The 25,519-nt window shown below is 40.7% G+C and overlaps 1 protein-coding gene and 1 long non-coding RNA gene across 2 annotated transcripts in view; one reads left to right on the top strand and one right to left on the bottom strand.

Moving 5' to 3' along the window:
* FYB1 (FYN binding protein 1) overlaps positions 1–25,519 on the bottom strand; it is a 203,214-nt gene that overhangs the window by 131,516 nt on the left and 46,179 nt on the right. The window contains 9 exon segments of the mRNA XM_043976068.1: positions 654–841; positions 844–937; positions 939–1,235; positions 1,237–1,317; positions 1,319–1,450; positions 1,453–1,530; positions 1,532–1,629; positions 1,632–1,685; positions 1,688–1,787. Of these exon segments, the coding sequence (XP_043832003.1) occupies positions 654–841; positions 844–937; positions 939–1,235; positions 1,237–1,317; positions 1,319–1,450; positions 1,453–1,530; positions 1,532–1,629; positions 1,632–1,685; positions 1,688–1,787 (1,122 nt within the window).
* LOC122734903 overlaps positions 9,070–25,519 on the top strand; it is a 54,173-nt gene continuing 37,723 nt past the window's right edge. The window contains exons 1-2 of the long non-coding RNA XR_006354087.1: positions 9,070–9,205; positions 23,033–23,131. This is a non-coding gene — a long non-coding RNA (uncharacterized LOC122734903). The remainder of the gene's footprint in view (positions 9,206–23,032; positions 23,132–25,519) is intronic.

Here is a 25,519-nt window from a genome sequence, read left to right as displayed (position 1 = left end):
CAAAACAGCCAAAATGAGAACAAAGTAAACTTGGCTGTGTTTATTCTGTCTAAACACTTCTTTATTAAATCATCAGAATCTAGAATCCTTTAAATACCTATGGATATAAATCAGCCAGCTCATACAGCAGAAAGTGATGTCATACAGACAACAGGCTGACCATATGACATTTCATCTCATGAATGGGGCCAAATAAATACTTGGAAATTAGGGAAGCATTTTTTTGCGTCACAAGGAATCAAATGTATATCTCTCTGAGGTATCTCTGCTGAAGTAATGGGGGATGAGAACATATTGTTGTTTAACTTAAGTAAAACGATTTAGCTGTGGAAATAAAATTACTATTCACCAGCGAAACCATTCAATCCAACAATGAAAGCTCTCCCCCCAATTTGCTAAGTAGAACACTTTTCAGTGACAGAATTACCCCCAAAATTAGCTCCTCTCTCTCCTTCGTCCTCCTCCTTCCAAGGAAAACCACCAGAGGACAATCTACTACTGTGCACCAATGAGTATCATCATAAAGGGTTGGGGTTGTCAGAATTCTTTTCAGAACTTAAAAACATATTCCATTATGACCAGAGACAAAACTAGCAAATGAGAAAACAACTCACTGTTTGCAGGACTGGCCTTTCGGAATCTTGCAGGTCAACAGTAGGTGGCCTGCTGGGTTTCTGTGGGGCTGGGCCCAGGGTGAACAGTGCAGGCAAGGGCTTCTGCTTAGGGGTGGTAGGATTCTTATCTCCTTTTTCTTTCTCTTGACTTTGGTTCCAAGGCCCTCCCACTGTCAGCTTGGAAGGTGGTTTTGGGAACTTGGGTGGAGTGGCACCTGAGCAGAGTCATCCTGATTCATTTTATTCATAAATACACTTTTAGCTGCATCTATCTTCCTTTCTTCCTTTTTCTCTTCAGTATTTTTGGGAAGGACTTGGGGCTGAGCCTGGAGTACCTCTGCTGGCAGCAGGTTTCAGAGTTACCCCAGGGAAAGGCATATTTGGGGGGTCAGTCCCATAGTCTTTGTTTTCCATATCTTCCCTGGCTGGCTTGAGAGGGCTGATTTTGGGTTTGGAGGGAGCGGCAATGCGGCCCTTCTGCGGAAATGTACTCTTGCTGGGGCTCTGATCATCATGGGAGGCATCTGCATTGGGAGAAGGTTTCTGTCCAATTGCTGGTTTGGAGAAAGGGGGCATGGGGTCATGGTCTTGTGAAGGGATGATGAACTTTCCTTTAGCTCCCCGCCAACTTTGGAAACACTGGTTTAGGTTCATTTTCTTGTGCTGGAGCATTGAAAAGAGGCTTTTGACCAGGAGCTTTTAAAGTCATTCTCTTGGTTGACAGCATGAAGCAATGGTTTGTTCCCAGAGGGCCTCGGGAACACAGGCTTGCATTCTTCTTTTGGCTGGTCGAATGGTTTGGGGCCTACAGGTTTCAGAAATCCTGATTTTCCCCTCAGGGTCCCCTGTTGGCCAAGTTCACTGGAGTCCCAAACCTTTGGCCTACTCCAGTAGGTTTCAGATGTGGGGGTTTGGGGATCCTTGTCGGTTTTCTCCTCAAACGAAGGCTTTAATCCAAAAGAAGGCCTTGGAGTCCCAAACTTTGATAAATTGTTGGGTCCTGGAGCGTGACTGCATTTCCTTGGTTGGTGAATACACTTTTCTTGGCTTGTATTCCTGAAGGGGCAGGATGTCTCCTGCTTTGAAGGGCCGACTGCCGAGTGAGACCTCCTCTGTCAGGTTGCCCCCAGTGTTAAACTTCGCCATGAGAGACTTCACATCTGCTTTTCCATCCTACGAGCATAGGGAACAAAAACTAGCTGAGAGAGAGAAGTGTCATTTGTACTATGCTCTACTGTATTCTAAAGGGTTTCCTGGTTTGAGGCTCATAATGCTGTTGATTGGCTGGGGAAATGTTGTAACATTTATCTTCCTGTATGGCAAAAGAAGTTATGAGAAGGATGGTTCTTGTTTTGTTTTGTTTTTTTGGCAGGAGGGGGGAAATGTTTTTTGTTGCTTTTTTAGTATCCTAAACTAAATCTTTTATTTAAATCTTACCTTTGCCCTTCCCCTAACTGACCTTTTTTGAAAAACTACCTCTTTGGCATCTCTTTAACTAGGCCCTTTCTTTACTCAACTTTTTGTTTTAATGTAACAACCTTTGCAAGTTGATTCTTCCATATTTTTGCAAGTTATAACAGTTTTGAAATTGAAATATATGCTATTGGTATATATTTTAGTCCATACACACACATATATACATACACTATACATATTTTTTCATACAACTGTCATTATTAAACCCCTCAAGATTGGTAAGAGTTTACAGAAATATCTCTTTTATTAACTTCTGTGGTTAGTCATTTGGTAATAGATTCAGTGGCTGCTTGAAGGAAGGGCTAAAATCTTTTACAAAAAATATGTATTTCTACTGTGTATGTGAGAGAGAGGTGGGGGAGAGGGAAAGAGGGGGAGAAAGGGGAGGTGAGGGGGAGAAGAGGAGAAAGGTGAGAGAGAGAACAGGCGACCTTATCTCTAGCTCACAATTCTTGATTAATTTATATGTGGACAAAATGAAAGGAGAGCTTGACATGCAAAAAGATATTTGTTAGTTTTTAGGGATTGGGGCAACCCCAGAGGTTATATGAGCAGGTGTTAGGTTTTCTGCTAATGTGAAAGTAATATTGCCTTTCTCCTCATCTTCTTCACAGACTTTTTACACCATTGAAAAGTTTACACTTTTTAATGCTTATGACACTAGTTAATATCTATAATAGAATACAAGTTCCCTGAAGTCAGGAATTATTTTCATTTTTATCTTTGTATTCCCAGTGCCTGGCATAGGATAGAAACTCAGTAAGTGCTTTTTGAATTAAACTAAACACTATAAAAGTTGCCACTTACAACTTAGAATCTTAGAGGGAAGAAAAGAAAGGGAAATGGCATGAGGAAGAGGGCTAGGGAAGAAAGGGAGAGTGGTTAATTTTTGTTGGGAGGGAAGTATATAGTCCATAGAGAAGAAAAGTAGTCCTATTTTTTTGCAGCTTTGAGTCTTCTCCCCCCCCTCCCCCAATCATCAATTTCTGAGCAGGTTTCCCACTTTCATTTCCCCTCCTCCCTCTTCTCCTTTGCCACTATTTACCCATCTCTCTTAAACAGATTTAGACTTATGGTAGGGCTCAGAGAGATTGGGTAGAATATCCAGAACTGTTCCTAGTTCTAATAAATAAGATAATAACTAGCTTTCATTTGGTACTTTAAGGTTTGCAAAATGCTATCCAAATATTTTATCCTCACAATGACTCTAGAGGGAGACCACTATTATTATTCCATTTTATAAATGAGAAACTGAGTTAGAGAATGTGTCTTACCCAGATTTCACAAACTAGTAAGTATCTGTTACTCTCCTGATCACTTCCGTTCAACCCCTTCCTTATGCTTAAAATGGCAAGGGGTGGGGGTAGGGTGAAAAATCAAAACTAATAAATCACCTCAATACCTGCCATAAAATAGTGAAGATTTTCAATACAATGTTAAGCGCGGGGGAGGGGAGGGGTTAAAAACAGAAAAACTATGCTGGTCTTCAAGTCACTGAACAAGGGAATCATTTGTTTGTTGTTAGATTCACAAACTTAAAAGGGAGCTTAGAGATTGCCTAGTTGATTTCTTATTTTATGGTAGAAGAACTGGTACTCACAAAGGTTAGAAGGTGAAAAAACTAGTCTGTAGTGTTCAGGACTGGAACCTTCTTCACCCTGGGAGTTATGACATCATAGGTCCAGTCACTATTCCTATTCAAATCCCTATGTTCTTGTCTTTAAATATCTAAATATTTAAAAGTTTTAGCAACAAGTTTGAGGTGGAATAAAAAACACCTTCATAAATCTTAGAGAACGTATTAGGTGTTTAATAATGTGTATCAAATAGAATGCAGTAAAAAGACACCCTAAAATCCAAAGTAAATGTAACAAACTTATAAGGATCAAACAAGACTCAATGCGGAGATATGAGAAGACACCACAACCTACCCCCTCTCGGGAGGTGGGAGGTCCACAGGTGTCACACATGGCATGTGATTTTGGACTTTTTCCAATGTATCTGTCAGTTGTGCTGACTTTTTTCCTCTCTTAAAAAATACTATTTGTCACATGTGATGACTTTCTGGGAGGGGAAGAGAGAGGGGGAGGAATATGTGGGATACTATGCTTATATATTAAGAACTTAAAAAATGCACAAAGATTTGTAGGGAACTCCACTTTATCACTTAGTAGCTAATGGTAAACTTCCAAGACAAAATTTAAAACCAGGTCTTTCAGCACTCTTCTCATTTCTTCTCCATATTATGTTTGATTTTGGTCTCTTACTTCAATGGAACCACTTTATATTATGGAGTATTTTTTAAAAAAAAACTTCAAGGTCATATAGTAACAGCAATATTGTTTTACGAACAACTTTGAGTGAATTAGTTGTTAAGGGCCAAAATTCTAGCTAAACTGTCTAAAATATCTAATGAGTGGTCGCCAATAAATTATAAGCTTTAGCAAGAGTTAGGCTTTTAAGCATTTATTAAGGAGGAATAAGAATTGGAAAGAGAGAGAGAAAGGCCTAGATTCATATCTATTAAAGGGAGAGCACATTTCAGCTCCGCTCTCCACCAGAGTGCCAGGAAAGAGTCTGAGACTGAGAACCAGTCTCTTCCTTTCCTCCTACTAGCCCTCGTCACTTCCTGACGCCAAAGAAAAGACTCCTGGTCTTGCCCTCAAAGGACCATCGCTTCATGGGCGGAACTCTTCTACAGAAGTCTCAGCAGGTAGCATCATCCAATCGTTACAAGTTCATTGACTTTTATAAATACCTAAATTATAAATACCCAAATTAAGTATAACATTAAATTAAAATAAAACTATAAATTTAACTATAAAAACATTGATATAACACACGATCTGAATCCAAGGGACTAATAATAGAAATTATGTATAGAATAATTTTATATAATACACACACATACACCACACACCACACACACAATCTATTTGTGTCTAATGGTAACCATCTCTAGGGCAGGGGAGGGGAAAAGGGAAGAAGAAAGAAAGAAATTTACATGATACTATTATATATTTAAAAGGAATAGCAAGTTGTACATAATTGATTTGTAGTTTCATGTGCAATCATCTCTTTTAAAAATTACACATTGATATGAAAATGCTTGTTTATTCCATAAATTAGAAAGAAAAAGCTTCAAGGTCAATGTATAATGGGGTAGCCTCAAAGCAGGAAGACCCTGGAATCAAATCCTGCCTTAGACATTTTTTAATCTGGTAAATGGAGGTGAGAGAGAGTCACAACCTCTCATTGCTCTAGGCAATTCTCTAAGACTGTAAATTACAGAGAAGGTAGCACTCTATAGTGATAGCAGAAGTTCCTGAAAGAAAAGGGGGCCCTCCACCAATGAAGAAACAGGTCCCTATCACTACTCCTAAAACTTCTAAAGCACTGAAGAGTATCCAGAAAGGTTAGGTAGGACAGGGGATTGAAATCCTATGGAGGACTCTGGAAGAGATAGTAATGGGGACATAGCTAACAAGAGGAAGATTGAATATGTTTACCACACCAATAAAAAAAGTTTACAACCATTTATTACTATGAACTCTTTCTTCAGGTTTTCCAAGTGCTTCAATTATTGTATAAGTTCAATAGAGAAAAAATATTCCAGCCAGATACTGGCAGTTGTAATGATAACAACTGGATTTCTGCCTAATGGTGTCCTTACAGGAAGGCCAAAATGAGAAAAATATCATTAGTATTAGGATTTGTCCTCGTTTCACTGTAAGACTAAATCAATATTCCAGGTCTCTAGGGCCCTCTTTAGTTTTAATAGCCTTTGAAGATAAGGTTTCCATTTATTCTTATGAGGACATATTTCACCATCCTAAAAGATCTCACCACTAGATTTTTTTAATTCAAGTTTTCAGGTAAAAGAAAAAAGTACTTTTATCCCTAATTACTTGTAAGTTTCTCTTCTAGGATTATCTAAAATGATATATCTTCTCATTTCCACCAGCTAAGATACTAGTGCCTCATTACCAAACCCATCACAGTCATTGCTTTGTAGACAAACATGGAGATTAGATTTTACTCTCTTTCTTAGGAAATGAAAGTTAGTTCTTCTGGTCCCTTACTTGTATTTTTTCCACAGAGATTTTTATTCATGTGAAGTAAACAGATGAGGAATAGGGAACCTATTCTCTTGTGTAACCTTACCATGGCTGTAAGAGCCTCCAGCAAAAGGATGGTCACCAGAAACAAAGTTTGTTGACATGTCCTCTGAAAGTGTAGTCAACGGCTCCAGATTCCAGAATACCTTTTTGATTTTAGCAATCCACATGAAGGAAGTCCCTATTTAAACAGAAGGCTGAGATAGCATTAAAGGACAGATCAGACCCCTTGTGTGCCCATATCTAACCTAGAATGCCTTCTATACATAAGCAGATAGTGTTTATTTCATAAAAAGAATAATAACATGCACTAAAACACTTTTGGAGCTAGGAATGGTGTTTTTAGATTTTCTTTTTTTTTTGGTGAGGTAATTGGGGTTAAGTGACTTGCCCAGGGTCACACAGCTAGTGTCTGAGGCCGGATTTGAACTCAGGTCCTCCTGAATTCAGGGCCGGTGCTCTATCACTGCACCACCTAGCTGCCAATTTTTATGTTTTCTTATACCAAACATGCTACTTAGGGTTTCAGGTTTTTTTTTTGTTTTTTATTTTTTTGGTGAAGGCAATTGCCCAGGGTCACACAGCTAGTAAGTGTTAAGTGTCTGATGCCGGATTCGAACTCAGGTTTTCCTGAATTCAGGGCTGGTGCTCTATGCACTGTGCCACCTAGCTGCCCTTAACTTAGGCTTTCAGAATCCCTTGAGTAGTGAGTTACTCTTTATTCCTTAAGCAGATATTTGGGAGAAATAATTTACCCAGAAGCTAGCAATAGTGTATTAGTTGTATTAGACTGAACTGCAGTCTGATTTTGATAAATAAAGGTACAATATGGAAGGCTCTTAGCCAGCACAAAAAAGCTAGGTTAAGTGGTGAGGTTTTAGAAATGTATGTCTTATAGAAAAATTCATTCTTTACCATGAATGTACTAAAAAAAAAAGCAAAATATTTCACAAGCCTATGTTAATAAATCTAAAATTATGTATAGTTATAGTGTCACATAGAATGCTAATTTGTGGTAAGCCACAAGCCTTCCTTTGAAAACGTTTTGGAAATTGACCAATTACACGGGCTCTTATTTCATCTTGAAAAGCCAGAGTTCACAAGAAACAATCTTAGGGGACTATTTCATGATGGGGACATGGTAAGGACAGGTTAAATTTTTATCCTTTACTGAACATAGCCCCAAGAAACAAAGATAAAATGACTTCAACTGACCACATTCAACAAGATCTCACACAGGAGGAAAGCAGCTAAAGTCTAAAAACAGAGGTCACCCCAAAGTAAGCTTCCTTTTTGACACTGATCAGATTCCTACTTGGGAGAGCTCTCATTGTCTTACATCTCTTCCCGAAGAAAAAAGTAGCTGGAGAAAGTAGATTTGAATTTGCCTCACGTGCCAAAGGAAATTAGCACTGAAAGGGGCATGGATGGACCACAACAGGGCCTTAGGTACCAAGCTCCACAGCAATGAGCATGAGTGGGTCTGGTCCTAACTCTTCTTTCCTCAACAATAGGGTGTGTGAGAGATGCTGCAAATGTTTGCTTCTAGGTTTCTTTTCTTTTCTTTTTTTTCAAGTCATCAGCTGGGGATGCCACTTCCTCTCCTATAACTCTTAGAAACTGCAGTTTCAACCGCCTAGTCCTGCCGACCCAGTAGAGACCCACAAAGGATATGTTCATCTCCTGAGGTGTTGTAGCATAGGTCCAGCTCTGCCAGGTGCCTATGAGAAAATAGGGAGCGCTTTGGGAAGGGTGAAGAAGCAGAGAATAAACTACCAAAGTTTGACAAGGCTCTAGTCACCAGGGCAGGAAGTAGGACCGAAAATCGGGTGCAGACACAAAGGAAAATGAACTCCATATATCTGAAAGTTAATAGGGTAAGGTGGGGGCGGGGTGTCTATGAAATTGGATGGGAACAAAATTACATCTTTGTTTTCACTAAACTTTAACTGAAATTTAGCACTTGCTTCAGTTATGAATGAGGGCAACAACACAGGATTCTGAGAAGGGCTCTCCACAGCTTTCAGCCGCCTATCAAACGGATGAAACAAAAACTATTTAGACACAAAAAGGACTGGAATCCTTGGTGTAAGGTCTCTCAGGATTTTTAATATTTCATTTATTTTTTAAAATTATTTTTGGTGAGGCAATTGGGGTTAAGTGACTTGCCCAGGGTCACACAGCTAGTAACTGTTAAGTGTCTGAGGCTGGATTTGAACTCAGGTCCTCCTGAATCCAGGGCCAGTGCTCTATCCACTGCGCCACCTAGCTGCCCCTTTAATATTTCATTTAACTAAACCAAGAGATAGGAATAGCCACTTAAAATTTTTACCTTTAAGTGGGGGTAACTTGGAGTGTTGAGCCTGGAATCAGGAAGACCTGGGTTCCAACATTGCTTCTGATCCCAGCTGTGTATCCTGGGCAACTCACTCAACTTTATGTCCCTCAGGCAACTTGTTAGGACTTAACTAATACAAAATGGTTACAGTCTGCCCACCTTGTGAAGAGAGATCTCCTACCAGAAATTTTGCACCAAAATTAAAATAAAAACCTCAGATCTTTTATCTATTTCTTTAAGAGGCATAGAAAGTTCTGATATATATTTATATATACATATATATGACTGATATATGTACATCAGTCCTTTCTATGCCTCTATATGTTCTGTTATCTATCTATCTATTCAATTCAATGATCATTTGTTAGGTTCTTATTTTGTATGAGGGGCTGAAATACAAAAATAAGGTGAAACATTCCTTGTCCTCTTAGAGGAAGGCACAATTTGCACTTTTGGAGTTGGAAAGGAACACAACTGGGAAGGAGAGGGGGGATCAGATGAGATTTTGTATAGGAGGAGCCAGGTTTGCAAAGGCAGAGGCAGGAGAGAGTACTCTGGGCTTGTCGGGAGTGGTGCAGGAATGAAGAGAGTCTCTGCAAAACCTCAAAGACAGAAAGAAATGGAATGCTGCATCTGGGGAACAGTGAAAGAATGACAAGGTCAGTTTGGCTAGAGCCCATAGAGTGCAGGGAGAGGAGTAATGGGCTATAAGTCTAGAAAGAAAGGCTGAAGCTTTATATACAAGACATGGGAGTTTGTGTTTTATTCTAGAGGAAATAGCAGGAAGCACTGAAGTGTCTAGCTCTTTTTAAGGGCTGGATTTCCCTATGCAGGCTGGAAGTGCAGAGACTCTTCACTAGCCAGATCTCATGGTTAATCAGCACAAGGGTTTTGATCTGCTGTTTCTGGCCTGGGTAATTCACCCATCCTTAGGCACCCTGCACTTGAGGGTTCACCTCAAGGGATGCTGACCACCTGATCTACATAGCCCACTGCTGCTCAGACCTCCCGAGTTCAAAAGATTCTCTCATTTCCACTTTCTCGGTACTTGGGATTATAGGTATGTGCCACTATCCTTGGTGTCACTGAGGCTTTTTCAGAAGGGGAATAACATGGTTAGGTATGAGCTTTAGGAGTACTAATTTGTTAGCTGTATGGATGATGGAATGGAGATAGGAGACTCTGGAAGTAGGGATACCACTTGAAATGCATAATGTTCATTTGAAAATAGGGTCTGAACTAGGGTAGGTATTATATGAATGAAGAAAAAGGGAGAGATGTGAAGATAGAACTGTCCCATTTTCATGCTGTTTTGATGGATAAGGAAGACTGGTAGGGGCTAGACAATGGTACATTTAGGTGGATGCATAATAAGTTGAAAAACTGGACTTAAAGAGTGGTCATCATTCAATGTCAATTTGGAAGGAATCCAGCTGAGTGCTTTGGGAGCTGAACTTGGTTCTGGATATTGACACTTTTATCAATAACTTGGATAAAGGCATAGATAACATAGCCATAAAATTTACATATGGAACAAAGATCAGAGGGATCACTAACATATTAGATGACAGTCCTCAGATCTTGAGAGACTAGAACATTAGGCTGTCTAAAAAGATACAATTTAAAGAAAATAAATGTAACATTTTACACTGTTGTTTAAAAAAATGAATTTCGCCGAGTCTAAAAAGATACAATTTAAACAAAATAAATGTAACATTTTACACTCTTGTTTAAAAAAATGAATTTCACAACTACAAGTAAGGGGATGTCTGGTCAGATAGCAATTAGTTTGAATGGGTTTTGGAGGTTTTAGTGGACTCAATCTTAAGGCAATAGTGTGATAATATGGTTTAAGAATTCATTAAAACAGGGCAGCTAGGTGGTACAGTAGATAGAACCCTGGAATGAAAGGGTCACAGAATAGAGTCTGAAGAATACATGGAGAGGGGTAATGGGCTATAACTCTGGAAAGATAGGATGAAACTTTATATATAAAACATAGGTCCTGGAGTCAGGAGGAACTGAGTTCAAATCCAGCCTCAGACACTTACTAATTATGTGACCCTGGGCAAATCAACTTAACTCCTATTTGCCTCAGTTTCTCATCTATAAAATGGGGATTCATTGGAGAAGGAGATGGCAAACCACTCCAATATCTTAGTCAAGGAAACCCCATGTTATCAAGTGGCAGGAGTGGGATTTGAATCTGTCTTTTAACTTTAAATCTAGTGCTCTTGACACTTACAGTACATTTTGCAGGTGTGGAAACCAGCTGAGCGGTCAAGTAACTTTCTATGATAGCCATCTTCAAGTGTCATGTAGAAGAGGGATTCAGCTTGTTTTTCTTAGTAGAATCATAGAACAATATGGTTGTTGTTTGTCCTTCACTCTCTTTTTTTTTGGTGGGCAATGACAGTTAAGTGACTTCCCCAGGGTCACAAGTGTCAAGTGTCTGAGGCCAGATTTGAACTCAGGTCCTCCTGAATCCAAGACCGGCGCTTTATCCACTGCACCACCTACCTGCCCTGTCCTTTATTCTCAAAGAGGACCATGACATCAGGGTGATGTCATGACTTGCAGTGAATTGGATTTAAGTGTGGGAGGGCTGTGCAAGGTCACCAGCCTCACTCTCTCCTCCAGAGCCATCTGGGTCCAGTGGCAAGACATACATCAGGATGACTAGAGATGGCCCTGTATTTTTTTTTTTTTTTGGTGAGGCAATTGGGGTTAAGTGACTTGCCCAGGGTCACACAGCTAGTAAGTGTCTGAGGCTGAATTTGAACTCAGGTACTCCTGAATCCAGGGCTGGTGCTTATCCACTGCACCATCTAGCTGCCCCCCTGTATTTTTTTTTTAAGGCAATTGGGTTAAGTAACTGACTTGCCCAGGGTCACACAGCTGGTAAGTATCTGAGGTGAGACTTGAATTGAGATCCTCCTGATTCCAGGACCAGTGCTTTATTCACTTTATCCTAGCTACCCTCAAACAATATGGTAGAAGGTTCAAATTCTACCTCAGACACTTAACCCCAATTGCCTTAAGATATCTGGGGCCACCTCTGGTCGTCCTGAACAATATGGTAGAAGGTACAGAGACAAACTTAGGCTGGACAAAAGGAATAACTTTTAGTCATTGGATGTCCAATCATGAGATGGGCTGCCTCAGAGGGTAGAGGCTTCCTCCTTAAGATTTTCAAACAAAGGTTGGATGGCCAATTTTTAGGCTTTTATTTAGGTAAAGTTTGACTCAATGATTTCAGGTTTCTTCTAACTCTTTTTTTTTTTGCGGGGCAATGGGGGTTAAGTGACTTGCCCAGGGTCACACAGCTAGTAAGTGTCAAGTGTCTGAGGCTGGATTTGAACTCAGGTACTCCTGAATCCAGGGCCGGTGCTTATCCACCGCGCCACCTAGCTGTCCCTCTTCTAACTCTTATGACTGAGATCCTCTTAAAGAACAAGGATTATAGCATTTAGCAGTTCGATTACCATAAATTAAATCCTAGACGGTTAGACAGAAGTGATATTCATTTTTCCTTATTCATCCCCTATTTTTACAAATGAGGAAACTGAGTCCAAGAGAGAAGTAACTTGCCCCAAGAGTATATACAAGTAGTTAATGGAAGAGTTTTGACTCAAACCCAGTTCCTTAGACTCTTTTTTTGGGGGGGGGGAGGGAGTGAGGCAATTGGGGTTAAGTGACTTGCCCAAGGCCACACAGCTAGTAAAATAAGTGTCTGAGACTGGATTTGAATTCAGGTCCTCCTGACTCCAAGGTCGGTTCTCTATCAACTGTACCATCTAGCTGCCCCTCCTTAGACTCTTAAGTTTAGGACTCTTGCTGAAAGAAAAGTATAATATTTGTTCTGTTGTTATTTTTAAACATCATACTAAGGGAGGATGACGGGGGATAATGGATTTTTATGTCAGGTATAATTTGCCTCATTATCATGGGGCAGCTAGGTGGCACAGTAGATAGAGCCCTGGCCCTGAAGTTAGGAGGACCTGAGTTCAATTCTCACCTCAGATACTTACTAGCTGTGTGACCCTGGGTAAGTCACTTAACCCCAATTGCCTTAAAGGAAAAAACAAACAACATCTGGGGCATCTCCAGTCATCCTGATGTATATCTTGCCACTGGACCCAGATGGCTCTGAAGGAGAAAGTGAGGCTGGTAACTTTGTATAGCCCTGCCTCACTTAAATCCAATTCAGTGCAAGTCATGACATCACCTGATGTCATGATCCTCTTCAAGAATGAGGGACAAACAACAACAACAACAACAGCCTCATTATCGTACAGCACTGAGGACAATAATGCTCATACCATCTGTCAGAAGTGGATAGCTAGCAAATGATAACATGCATGATAAAATAAAACAAAGAAAAAACTCCTCAGTCTCTTAGTTGGTGCTGAAACCATTCTTTGCAGTAGCCACTTAATCATGGACTGTCTTGAATTGTTATGTAGGTCTATATTTTATATCCCCAAGAAGAGTGGAAATTCCTTGAGGCAGGCACACTTCTTATTCTTCTTTGTAACCTTTACAGATGCCTATAATACACAAACTATAAGTTCAATAAGAACAGAACAATGGGGGCAGCTAGATGGCGCAGAGGTAAAGCAGGAGGACCTGAGTTCAAATCCGGCCTCAGACACTTGACACTTACTAGCTGTGTGACCCTGGGCAAGTCACTTAACCCTCATTGCCCCGCAAAAAAAAAAAAAGAACAGAACAATGTTCAATAAGTACAGAAATTGATGTTTCCCATAGAATACCTCGTAAGTTAAAGCCTGGGTGAACATTTTCCTCCTCTTCCCCAAGGGTTGCAGAATGACTGATCTTTTATAAGAATTAAATGTGCTTAGGGCTTCAACCAGGCAGATTCCAACTGGCTAGGTGGTTATGGTTGTGGGAAAACACCAACCTCCTCACTCCCCCCCCTCCCCCCGGCTGCTGCCATGGCTTGTCTACAACAGGATGTGGGAACTGATCTCACCACACATTGAGCTCTAGGTGCAGGAACAAGTTCCAAAGTCAAATGGTGATAAAGTTTCTGAGCAAGGTCCTAGGCAGATGAAGGAAGAGGCCACTGTGAATGCCGTTCCCATCACAGTCATTCAATGTGGTATGAAAACAGAGATCATCTTCTTCATCAAACCACAAGGCAGGGAAAAGGGACTCTTACAGTATCAGGCATATAGCATCCATTGCCAGTATGAACTGGGTGCAATGTCCAGTGCCCCTTGAAGCTCTGTGGTGTAGTGAGGTGTACATCTTGAGAAGGGGATGAGAAAACATCTCCAGCAACACTGATGCTTTGCTTTAAGGATTATGTTTCTTTTTGGGTATTTGCCTTGGTGCTTAAGCAAGAGTGCAAGGTGTCAATTAGCATCTTCAGCCTGGTCCCTCATCATGCTGTAGAAACCAGGGAATCTGGGCGAATGCTAAGTCCATATATCCTGCCTTAGTTTACAGAATTACAAAGCAGAAGAAGCAAGACAATTTATCTAGCAACTGCTAAATCCTGGATAATGATCTACCTCTCCCCCCCCCCCGCGCCCCGTACATCATTTTTTTTTTTTTGCAATAATTAGATTGAGCATTGTGTCATGCGTCCTCTTAGTTTCCTGAGTGGCTTGCAAGATGAAAATGGCCACCATTCTACAAAGACTTTCCTTGATTAAGAATCTCAAAGGACTTGAAGAGTAGAGAAAGCATGTTAGAAATTAAATAAACCTTCTTGCAAATTTCTGCAGCTTGTCCTACCTCTTCTTGACTCTTTGTAGCTCATATAAGCTGAAGTATCCTTGTCCCCACTCCTATTCTCATAGATGAGGCAAGTTCTCCCAATACTAAGCTGGCTAGAACTTTTCAGGATTCTTTTTTTTTTTTTAAAGTGAGGCAATTGGGGTTAAGTGACTTGCCCAGGGTCACACAGCTAGTAAGTGTTAAGTGTCTGAGGCCAGATTTGAACTCAGGTACTCCTGACTCCAGGGCTGGTGCTCTATCCACTATGCCACCTAGCTGCCCCACAACTTTTCAGGATTCTATGGGTAATCCTGAGGGGAAATGAGGTGGTTTTCTCTAATGACATTGGCTCAGGTCCATACCTGTGTGCTTCTCCCCGTCTATCAGTTGACAATTACGTAGTCAGCCAGTTTTAAGTAGCTCTCAGAAAGGGGTATTTTCTGAAGGGCTACAGTGAAAGCAGTTGGTTCAAAACATCTCCCCCAAAGTCTCTGATATCCTCCCAAAAGGACATGTGGAGTACAGGGGAAAGTGGGCTCATGCTTAAGAGAACATATGAAGGGGCAGCTAGGTGGCACAGTGGATAGAGCACCGGCCCTGGATTCAGGAGTACCTGAGTTCAGGTCCAGCCTCAGACACTTAATACTTACTAGCTGTGTGACCCTGGGCAAGTCACTTAAGCCCAATTGCCTCACTAAAAAAACAAAAAACAACAACAACAAAAAGAGAACATACGAAGCCAAGGGGGTCATTCAGTTCCTGGTTGCTTCCACTCACAGGGAGGGTGCTCAAGAAGTTGCTGTTAGTCACAGTATTGTTTCTCTGCTGGGCTCCTCCTAGGGATGAGTCCAGATTATCCTTGGCTCCTGATGATGCACATACACAGCTGACAGCTGATCTGGGACTGCTATTTAGGACAGTGATGGATGGGAAGGTGGGGGTGCGATGTTCTGGGGTACAATGCTGGGACCCTGAGGAGAAGATGGGGAGGTCCAGCTTTCCTTAGATCTTTCAAAACTTGGCAAAGTCCTTCTCCAGTCAAGGTCAGGGAGGAGGTGAGGGGGAAAACATGACTGAAATGGAGACTTCTTTCTCCCCTTCCTCTCACCCCAGGGAGTCTCTTTTCAGGGGCATGCTAGAAAGCAATATGTTCCAATTTCTGGAAAGGCTCCCCATTCCAATAAACTCAGTGTGATACAGGACCCAGAAGGCAGAGCAAAAATTTCTCTGCCAATTGGAATAGACCTCAAAATACTTTAAAAAATATCTTAGCTTAAGGTGTTTTTTTTGTTTGTTTGTTTGTTTTGGTGAGGCAATTGGGGTTAAGTGACTTGCCCAGGGTCACACAGCTAGTAAGTGTCAAGTGTCTGAGGCTGAATTTGAACTCAGGTACTCCTGAATCCAGGGCTGGTGCTTTATCCACTGTGCCATCTAGCTGCCCCACCTTAAGGGTTTTTTGATTAATATGTTTCCTCATTTAATTAAGGTTATCATCAGGCTAAAAAGGGTGGCTTTGACTCCACCCTTTCAATTCATGCCATAGGGGACGGTGCAGGGGGAATTGAGAATAGAAAGGCATTGGGCTGTTCTTAGACTACAAAATATTTTAAGAATAGTGGATTTAGTTCCTAATTACATTTTTTTTTTCACATAGGGCTCTTCTTTTGAAAGGTCACATGGTATAAAGAGAGTGAAACAGCTTCAGAGTCAGGAAGACCCCGATCAAGTGTGGTGTCTGACATACCCTAGCAGTATCACCCTGGGAAGCCTCCCAGTGCCTCAAGAAGCTGGAGAACAGTTGCTGATCTGCATCTGTAGAAAGGATTTCCTTATTAGGAGTTCCCTATTTGTTGTCTATTTGTTTTTCAGTTTTTCAACTGAAACGTGACTGGAGATTTTAAATTATTCCTTTTGGGTTTCCTACATGACTTTGTTATTTAGTTGTTCAGTTGTGGCTGACTCTTAGTGACCCCATTTGGGGTTTTCTTGGCAAGGATATTGGAGTGGTTTGCCATTTCCTTCTCCAGCTCATTTTGTAGATGAGGAAACTGAGGCAAGCAGGGTTAAGTGATTTGCCCAGGGTCACACAGCTAGTTAGTATCTGAGGCTGGATTTGAACTCAAGAACATGAGTCTTCCTGACTCCACCAGGCCTGGCACTCTATCTATCCATTGTGACACCTAACTGCCCTAGGAGTTTCCTATACCAATGACATTACAGGTCTAAAAACAACAATAACAACAAAACCCACCTCAAAACAACAAAAGCACTTTTTTTCACTTCACCTTCAGTGAGTGCCTAAGCAAGAACCAAAAGTGACAGAGGGAGCTAGCCCTGAAGTCCTCAGAGAAGCATATGGATAATCTGCAAATTACCTAAACCAACTATAGATAAGGGCAACTTCATTATTTTTCACAAAGACTCAACAACTCATTGTCTTCCTGGTTCTCAAGGCTTGGTCTTCCTCCCCCTCTCCACTCCACTCTGCTCCCTACCCACAAGGAAGTGTAAGTTCCTGATTCCTTTCACCTGTTCATTCTGCTCTCTTTCCCCCAAATAAAAAGAGAGTTGAATTCAGAAAAACTTCCTCTTAATGCTGTTCCACTTTCCCTTGCACATAAGCAGCAGAATCAGTGATCGATGGAAATATTCCTTTGGCTCAGAGTACACCAAACTCCAGATCCAGTTTTTGGTGTCAGGAAAAGACAAAAGGTCATAGATTCAGAGCTGGTAAACGCTTCCACCTATGGCTGAGGACCCTGCAGCCCAGAGGGGTTATGTGACTTGCCCTGGGTTATACAGTAAGTGTCTGAGGCAGGATTCCAACCAAGGTCTATCTAACTCCAAGTCAAGCACTGTCTCCCCTACACCATGCTGTTTTTTTCCTAAAACTTCATTCCACTAGAATCACAAACTCCTCTGAGGACTTTAAAAGCAAGCAAACAAAGGATTTACTCACTTTTCTTTTCAATGCACATTCTCCCTCTGCCCCCATCTAACACACACACCTGGGGTGGGCTCTTCTCCTTCCTGCCTTCCATCCTTCCTCTCTTCCAGCACTCAGCGAGGGTCATGGAACCGAGTGTCTCTGGGCCAAATCCCGCCTAGGGAGGCTGTCCCTCCAGGCAGGTTGGCCCAAGCTCCCTTCCTGGACTGTGCAAATAACTGTGAGCAAAGCTGCTTTGAAGTGCCAACCACCTGCTACCTAATTAAAAATGACAGCAGCTGCTCACCAGGGAGGGACCCTCAGCTGACCTGAGGCCAGCACAAGCCAGACTTGAAAGAGAAGGGTAAGGAAAATGGAACAAGTGGAAAGTGATGGAAATGTTACAGAACAAGACTGTGGAATAAGGAGTGACTTGTATGGGCTTTCCCCCCCCTCCTCTTCTTCCTCTTTTGGACTCTGAAGAAAATGAACTTGTGTTACATAACCAAGACTTTATTTCGGCGCTCACTTCACATATTTACCATTGTTTTCTCCTTTCACATGGGCATATCTACATCTACATATATGTATCTACATAGATATGTATACATAAACATATATATCACAAGAAAACTGCAAAATGAGCAGAGATCATTGTCTCACTCACCTTCGTAACCTGAGATTCTTTCCCTTTGGGGTCACCTTTTCCCATTGACGTCTTCTTTTTCATTTTCCTAGATATGCCTGAAAACATCCTATTGTTTATACCTTTTTGGTGAAGATTTTCTATTCTTTTGTCTTCTCTTGGCTTAAAGCTGCTTTGACAATGACAGAGGTGGGGAATTCGTGACTATTAGAAACCAAGAGTATGGTAAAGCAGGAAGGAGAGAGTATGTGGTGGCTTATTTTTATCATGTGTAAAAATTTTTGTTTTACTTAGATTAAGATCTCAGGACAGAAATGACCTTACTTTCTTTTATTTTCTCCTTCCTTCCTTCCTTCCTTCCTTCCTTCCTTCCTTCCTTCCTTCCTTCCTTCCTTCCTTCCTTCCTTCCTTCCTTCCTTCCTTCCTTCCTTCCTTCCTTCCTTCCTTCTTCCCTCCCTCCCTCTTTCTTCCTTCCTTCCTTCTTTCTTTCTGCCCCTCAAACATATTTTTATTGATATTATTAGATGATGATGTATTATTAGGGGCAGATAATACTTTGTAGGGGATTAGCAAACGTAAGGAGAGGGACTAAGGACCTCAAGTTAGTTAGGTGCTGGTTCTCAGCAGTTGCTGCTTATTAGAAACATAGTTTTAAGTGACAAGTCCTGAAGCAGTTTTTTCAAAGGCCCTCTCTTCCAACCTATGGTCCCCTGAAAACTTTTTACCACAAACTCTAGGGAAACTCTTTCCATGGAATCTCAAAAATAGTAGGGACTACTTGAATGGTAATGGGTCAGAATCACAGTCATAATGTTAGGACCGGACGGGACTTTAGAGAGAGATCAATTATCTATTCTAACCTTCTGATTTTGTATATTGAATAGGTCTGTCCCTGGCAGAGGGGCAGAATATCCCTTAGGAAGTTCTCCATTCCCACTGGAGGGTGTGGGAAGGCTTAGTTTATTAATTATTTAATGGCTACTCCCTAAGTTATTGTCCTGCCAGGACAGTGCTGGTGGTGGAAGTGCTCATAGTCCAGAGCTTGGAGAGACAATTAACTAAAAAATTTAGAAATGGCTCTGATTGGGGTAATCATCTAACAGAATCTCTGACCAGGAAGAGCTCTCCAAGGGTGTTGAGGTCAGCTCATACCTGAGCAGAAATCCACTTTCTGGTTTCCCGTACTAGCAATTCAGGCTTCATTTGATCTCAGGTGACTGAGAACTCTCTCACTCCCTAAGGTCGCCTGTTCAATTTTGTATATTTCTAACTATTAGGAAATAGTTCCTTCTAACAAGACAGCCTTCTGTAGCACCTACCCACTCACTGGTCCTGGTTTGTTTTTTTTTTTTTCCCCTCAGGGGCCAACAAAAACAAGTTTAATCCCTTTTTTACACCATGACCTTTCAAATATTTAAAACCAACTATCATGTCCAAAAGAAACCTTCTCTTCTCCAGGCTAAAACCCCTCAAATTCCTCATAGAATCTTGTTTTGAGTCCCTTCACCATCCTAATTGACCTATTCTGGGCATACTATGAAACTGGCCTTCATGTTTGAAGAAGGAAAGAAACCACAGTTGAATATACTACCACATAGTTAGGGTCAACTATAGTGGGACCATTATGTTACTTAACTAATTCTGCACACTAAGCTTCTATTTATGTAGCCTAACAGTTTATTATTATTATTATTTTGCTGCCATGTCCTATTATTTTTTATGTCATATTATTAATGTGTAGAGAGCTCCTCATCACTAAAATACTCAAGGTTTTCCATATGAATTCGATTCATTTCAACTAGTGTTTATAAAATGCCTACCGTGTGCTAGGTCAGGCTGGGCCTACAAAAATGAAACAAACAAAAAACAGTTTTTGTTTTCAAGGAGCTTACACTCTACACAATAAAAGTGAGAAAAGGGAAAGGACATGGCATCACTGGGAGGGCCAGGAGTCCTGGTGGACTGGAACATAGAGGTCCTGAGGGGGAATTGTATAGGACAGAGCTGGAAAGTTAGCTTCTACTAAGACCATGAATGGAGGGCCTTGAATGCTAAGAACATTAGGTAAGGGGGAGACATTGAAAATCTTTGGTCATGTATTGGAGAAAGGAAAATGTTATCCCATTTTTCAAAAGGGAAGAGAGAGAAATTTTGGGGAAAATAGTATCATTGATTGTGCTCTCTATACTTCTATCAGATGTTTCAAATATAATTCTGTATTTATTAAGAGAAAACACCTTTTATTTCAATCCTAATATAAAATGATTTTCATCTTTGTCCCTTCTAGCTTCCCACTTTCCCCTGCAAATTTTCTGCTATCCTCTGGAAATGCATTTTTGCATCATATCAACATATATACTACCACCTTCTTGAGTCCTGGTCCTGTTAATTTCCTGAATGTGAAATATGGCCTAACCACACTTCCCTCCATCCAGAACTGGTACAACTGATATTCTTGAATCCATATGGGCTTTTATCTCAATTAAGTTTAATCCTAATTAAATTTCATACAACCAGCGTCAGTTAAACATTTTAGTTTATCAGCATCTTGGGATCCTGACCCAGCAATACATCTGCTGTCCCTTCCAGTTTCTCAGCATTTACATATTTGATAAGCATGTCATCTATGCCTCCATCCAATAAATATAGTTAACAGAGCAAGACCAGCAACAGAATCCTTTAGCTCTTCAGTAGTGACTTCCCTCTGAGTTGACATGATTCTATGAATCAATACTGTTTGGGTGCAGTTGTCAAATAGTACTGAATTCATCTAACTCTACTATCAATAAGCTTGTCTTTTACTCATCACGTCCTTGAGGATGACCTGAGATACTCCTTCAAATGCCTTACTGATACCTAAGTATACTGTATCATTTCCCTCCTATTTAAGTCTTGGCATTATATTAACTTACATTTACACACCACTTTGAAGTTTACAAAGTTATTGTAAAGTTGATAGCCCTGTGTGGTTTGTAGTTTAGTCATTGTTAGTATTTTACAGCCTGTACAAGAGTCCTCCTCAGATGCCTTGTCATGGCATGAAGGTGAGTTCAGGTTCTTAAAGCATTATCAGAGAAGTACAAGCTCTGATAGGTTCTACAAGACTGGATAAACTTTGCATGTGGCTTCTGCTTTGGGGAGACTTGGCTTTCCTGATACAGAGAGATTCTTTGATTGTGACAGTTTGGTTACTAGATGATGAATTATTTGGTCATAGTAACTCATGAAACAAAACAAAAAAATGCCCCCCTCTGCCCCAGTTCTGTGTATCCCAGTTCCATTTTTAGAGTATCAATGGCAGAGGAGTGGGAAAGGGGAGAGAGGAGGGCCCTCACCAAGTTGTTTGAACTTCTTCTGGAGGATTCATAGAAGAACATAGGCAAGAGTTTCACAGGAATTTGCAAGAGGAGATGTAAATAAGGCACCACTGGAGGAGCATCTATATCAGTGAGATCATGGATGCATTAAAACACTGAAAAAGTATTTTACAGGTGAGGAAAAGGAGATTCATAGAGATTAAGGGTTCTACCTGTAAGAAGCTAAAATTCGCCTCAGGCACGTTGCAGCTACCTCTGCTGCCCCCCCTCAGGGGTGCAGCAAGCCCCTCACAGAGGCCTCAGGCGCCCACACCCTGCTCAGCAGGGATATACTCAGAAAACCCAGGCGTGCCCAGGGAGTTTCTCTGCCCAGCCCCACCCCACTCTGGCTTTGGGTATGCAGTCTCCATGCCCCAAGCTGGCCTTTGGCGTGGCCTGGGGGTACCAACCAATTGGTTTGGGGTGCATGGGTGTGCCCGGCCCGAGGTTTCTGAGAGAAAAGGGGTTTTAAAAAGCAGTAGGAGTAGTGAAAGGGGGGTCAGTAGGAGGAGTGAAGAAGGAGCTACAGGGAGGACTAAGAAAGGAAATGCAGGGAGACACTATGGAGAAAGGGGGCATGACTAAGAGATGGAGGAGATGAGAAAGTGCAAGTGGTGAGCCAGAGAGAGGGAGGCGAACCAGTCCAAGTGAGGTGTGGTGTGGCTGCACCACAGGTGAGATTTCATGGTGGCAGGGAGAAAGTTAAATGCAGTCAGGTTGTATATTTTACTTTTCTGTATCCTTATCTCTAAGTTTATTCTTATCAATAAACCCTGTTTTTGCTTTCATTGAAAAGAAGCTTTTTCTTATCAGTCTGAGAGAAGCAGTTGGGGAATTTTTTTAAAATGAACCTTACAGACTGGTTTCGGCAGTTAATAGCCTACAGATAGGCAGATAGCTAGCAGCTTTCAGATGCCAAGCCAGACAATTTCAGCTACAGAAAGTTATAGTTTTTCAGATAGCTTATAGTTATATTTTTCCGATTAGCCAGTCAGCCAGGAGTTTACAGATTAGGAGCCAGTTAAAATTTTTCAGATAGCAGTTAAAATTTTTTTACATACCCTTGGTCACACAGCTAGTAGGTAGCAAATCTGGGATTGAAATCAGGTCTTGTGACTGAGTTCAAGGATCTTTGTGTGATATTATAATAACAAGAAAATCCTTCACATCTGGTCATGTTTTACATATATGTTATTATTATAATAACTAAAATGTATATAGTACTTTAAGATTTGCAAAATTCTTTAAATGTTGTCTCATTTGATTCTCACAACAATGATATGAGGTATGTATTACTATTATATCCATTTACAGTTGAAGAAACTGAGGCTGACACAGGTTAAGTGACTTGCCTAGGGTCACATAGCTAGTAAATATCTGAGGTAGGATTTAAATTTTGGTCTTCCAGATACCAAATCCAGGACTTGATTCACCATACCATCTAGATGCTTCAGTTATCCCACTGAGCCTCATGACAACCATGTGAAGTGGGTATCATAGTTATTATTATCCCCCCTTTTACATATTAGGAAACTGAGGCCCAGAGAAGTTGAGTGATTTGCCTACTCTCACACACACTTAGTAAGTGTCAAGGGCAGGATACAAAGCCAGTCCTTCATGACTCCAAGTTTGTGATTCAAATACTTATGCTCAACATTGCTCCTTCCTAATCTTATCATGAAAGGAAATTACATTGTTCTGGCATGATATATTCATGATGAATCTATGCTGGTTGTCGATCATTTCCTTTTCTAAGAATTGACAAAACATCTGTGATTTCATTGATATTAAGTCTTTTTTTTTTTTCCAGATTACTGATGGCTCAGCAATCACATATGAAAATACTTTCAGTAACCTGGAACACAGTTCATCCAGATCCTACAACTTGAACACATGAAGAGGAAGTGAGGTACTCTCTGACCATATACCTATTTGTTTTGTGTTTCAAATGGACATTGTTTTTGTGTTGTCCCAATATGAAGATTTTCCTTGACAGAGAAAAGAGTACCAACATGGGAGTTGAATATTTTTTCCTTCCATTAACATTGTACCATTGCCGGGGCAGCTAGGTGGCACAGTGGATAGAGCACTGGCCCTGGATTCAGGAGGACCTGAGTTCAAATCCGGACTCAGACACTTTACACACTTACTAGCTGTGTGACCCTGGGCAAGTCACTTAACCCCAATTGCCTTACCAAAAAAATCCAAAAAACCAAAAAAAACCACATTGTACCATTGCCAGCATATTCTCCCTATTTTAATCTTCCTTTTGTCTCCACGTGGGCTGTCTGATCCTATCTACCTTTTCTCTAAACTCTTTGAAATTTACCTTTCAGACGTCTACAGCAGATGTCAGACTGTGTCTGCATTCTCCTCCTTATCTATCATTTCTGATGGCCCAGGAACTTCCTTCCAAAGTTTCCATTATTTCTACTTGTCAGTCAGTTCCTCTTGTTCACAGTGAGACTCACTTTAGAATAGCAGTTCCCCTTGTCGCTTCCTCCATCTTCTGAAGAATCAAATTATCAACAATACTGACAATTGGCTATTACCGGCCGTGGTCCGTAACTAAAGACAATGACTGAGTAAATGAAATATAAGGAGGAAAAAGGAAAGAGCTTATGATGACACTATTTTCCATCTGGAGAATATCCAAGGCAACCTCATATTAATAGCAAAACATGAAAATAAAATGATTTCTTCTATGTGGCAAGAAGCAGAGGAAATATTTATAGCTACTGTCGATCATTCACCTACACTATGGACTTCTGAATGAAGACATTTTGATGTGATATACATACAAAAGAATGACACTATGGAAGGGAGAGAAAGAACCAAAAAATGTTGAGTGTTTTAAAAAAAAACAAAAAACTTTTTGTTTAAAGTCCTGTTTAAAAAAAAAAAGTCCTGTTTTGATAAAATTAATTGATAATTAGAACACTGAGCAGAAATGGATAACTAAAGTAATTGATAACTAGAGCATCCACGTAGTCTTAAAAATATAGGGAGAACATTTTTACTGTAAGTTTGGCCACAACTTTTAAAAGTTCTACCATTCAAAGACCATGCTAAAGCAGTAATAATGGAAGTTTAATGTAGTCCTTTCCAAAGATCAGTGATCAATGGCTTTGGATCAAACTTTTAGGAGCAGTATTCTTTGTTTTTTGTTTGTTTTGTTTTGTTTTTTGGTGATTTGAATGATAAAATTATAGGATAATAAAATTAGATCTGTAAGGACTTTAAGGGCAGTTAGGTGGTATGGCGGATAAAGTGCCTGGCTTGGAGTCAGGAAGACCTAAGTTCAAATCTGGCTTTAGACACTTACTAGTTGTGTGACCCTGGGCAAGTAAGTCACTCAGCCCTTTTGCCTCAGTGTCCTCATCTGAAAAGTGAGCTGGAGAAGGGAACGGCAAACCACTCTACTATCTCCACCAAGAAAACCCCAAATTGGGGTGGGGGGCAGCTGTATAGAGCACTGGCCCTGGATTTAGGAGGACCTGAGTTCAAATCCGGCCTCAGACACTTGACACTAGCTGTGTGACCCTGGGCAAGTCACTTAATCCCAACTGCCTCACCAAAAACAACAACAACAACAACAAAACAATAAATGGGGTCACAAAGAGTTGGATGTGACTGGAAAACCAGTAAATAACTGAAATTTTTATTCAGCTATTTTTAGGGCAGCTAGGTAGTGCAGTAGATAGAATACCAGGCCTGGAATCAGGAAGATTTGTTGTCATGGGTTCAAATCCAGCTTGAGATGCTTACTAGCTGGTCAAAGTAAGTCACTTAACCCTGTTTGCCTCAGTTTCCTTATCTGTGAAATGAGCTAGATAAGGAAATAAGAAACCACTCCAGTATCTTTGCCAAGAAAATTCCAGAAGGGGTAACAAAGACTTGGGCACAACTGAAAAAGCTAAACAACAACAGGAACTTTTAAATATTATTATTATTATGATTATTATTATGATTATTGCAGGGCAATGAGGGTTAAGTGACTTGCCCAAGGTCATACAGCTAGTAAGTGTCAAATGTCTGAGGCCAGATTTGAACTCAGGCCCTCCTGAATCTAGGGCTGGTGCTTTACCTACAGTGTCACCTAGCTACCCCCAACGACAGGGACTTTAGAAGTCAACTAGTACAAATTCCTCATATTACCAAGTTTTAAAAGTCTTCGTCATGCTTGCAGAGAGTTTTTGCTTCCTAATTTTTAAGAGCACATGGAGTTCTCAGTCCTCTCATTATCAATTTCATACTTGTTGATCAAAACAGGAGCGAAAATAAAGGATTTTTTAAA

This window comes from Dromiciops gliroides, chromosome 1 (assembly GCF_019393635.1).
Source record: "Dromiciops gliroides isolate mDroGli1 chromosome 1, mDroGli1.pri, whole genome shotgun sequence".
NCBI classification, from domain to species: Eukaryota; Metazoa; Chordata; class Mammalia; order Microbiotheria; family Microbiotheriidae; genus Dromiciops; species Dromiciops gliroides.
Note: the sequence above shows the minus strand (reverse complement) of the source record. Positions and strands in the feature narration are given on the sequence as shown.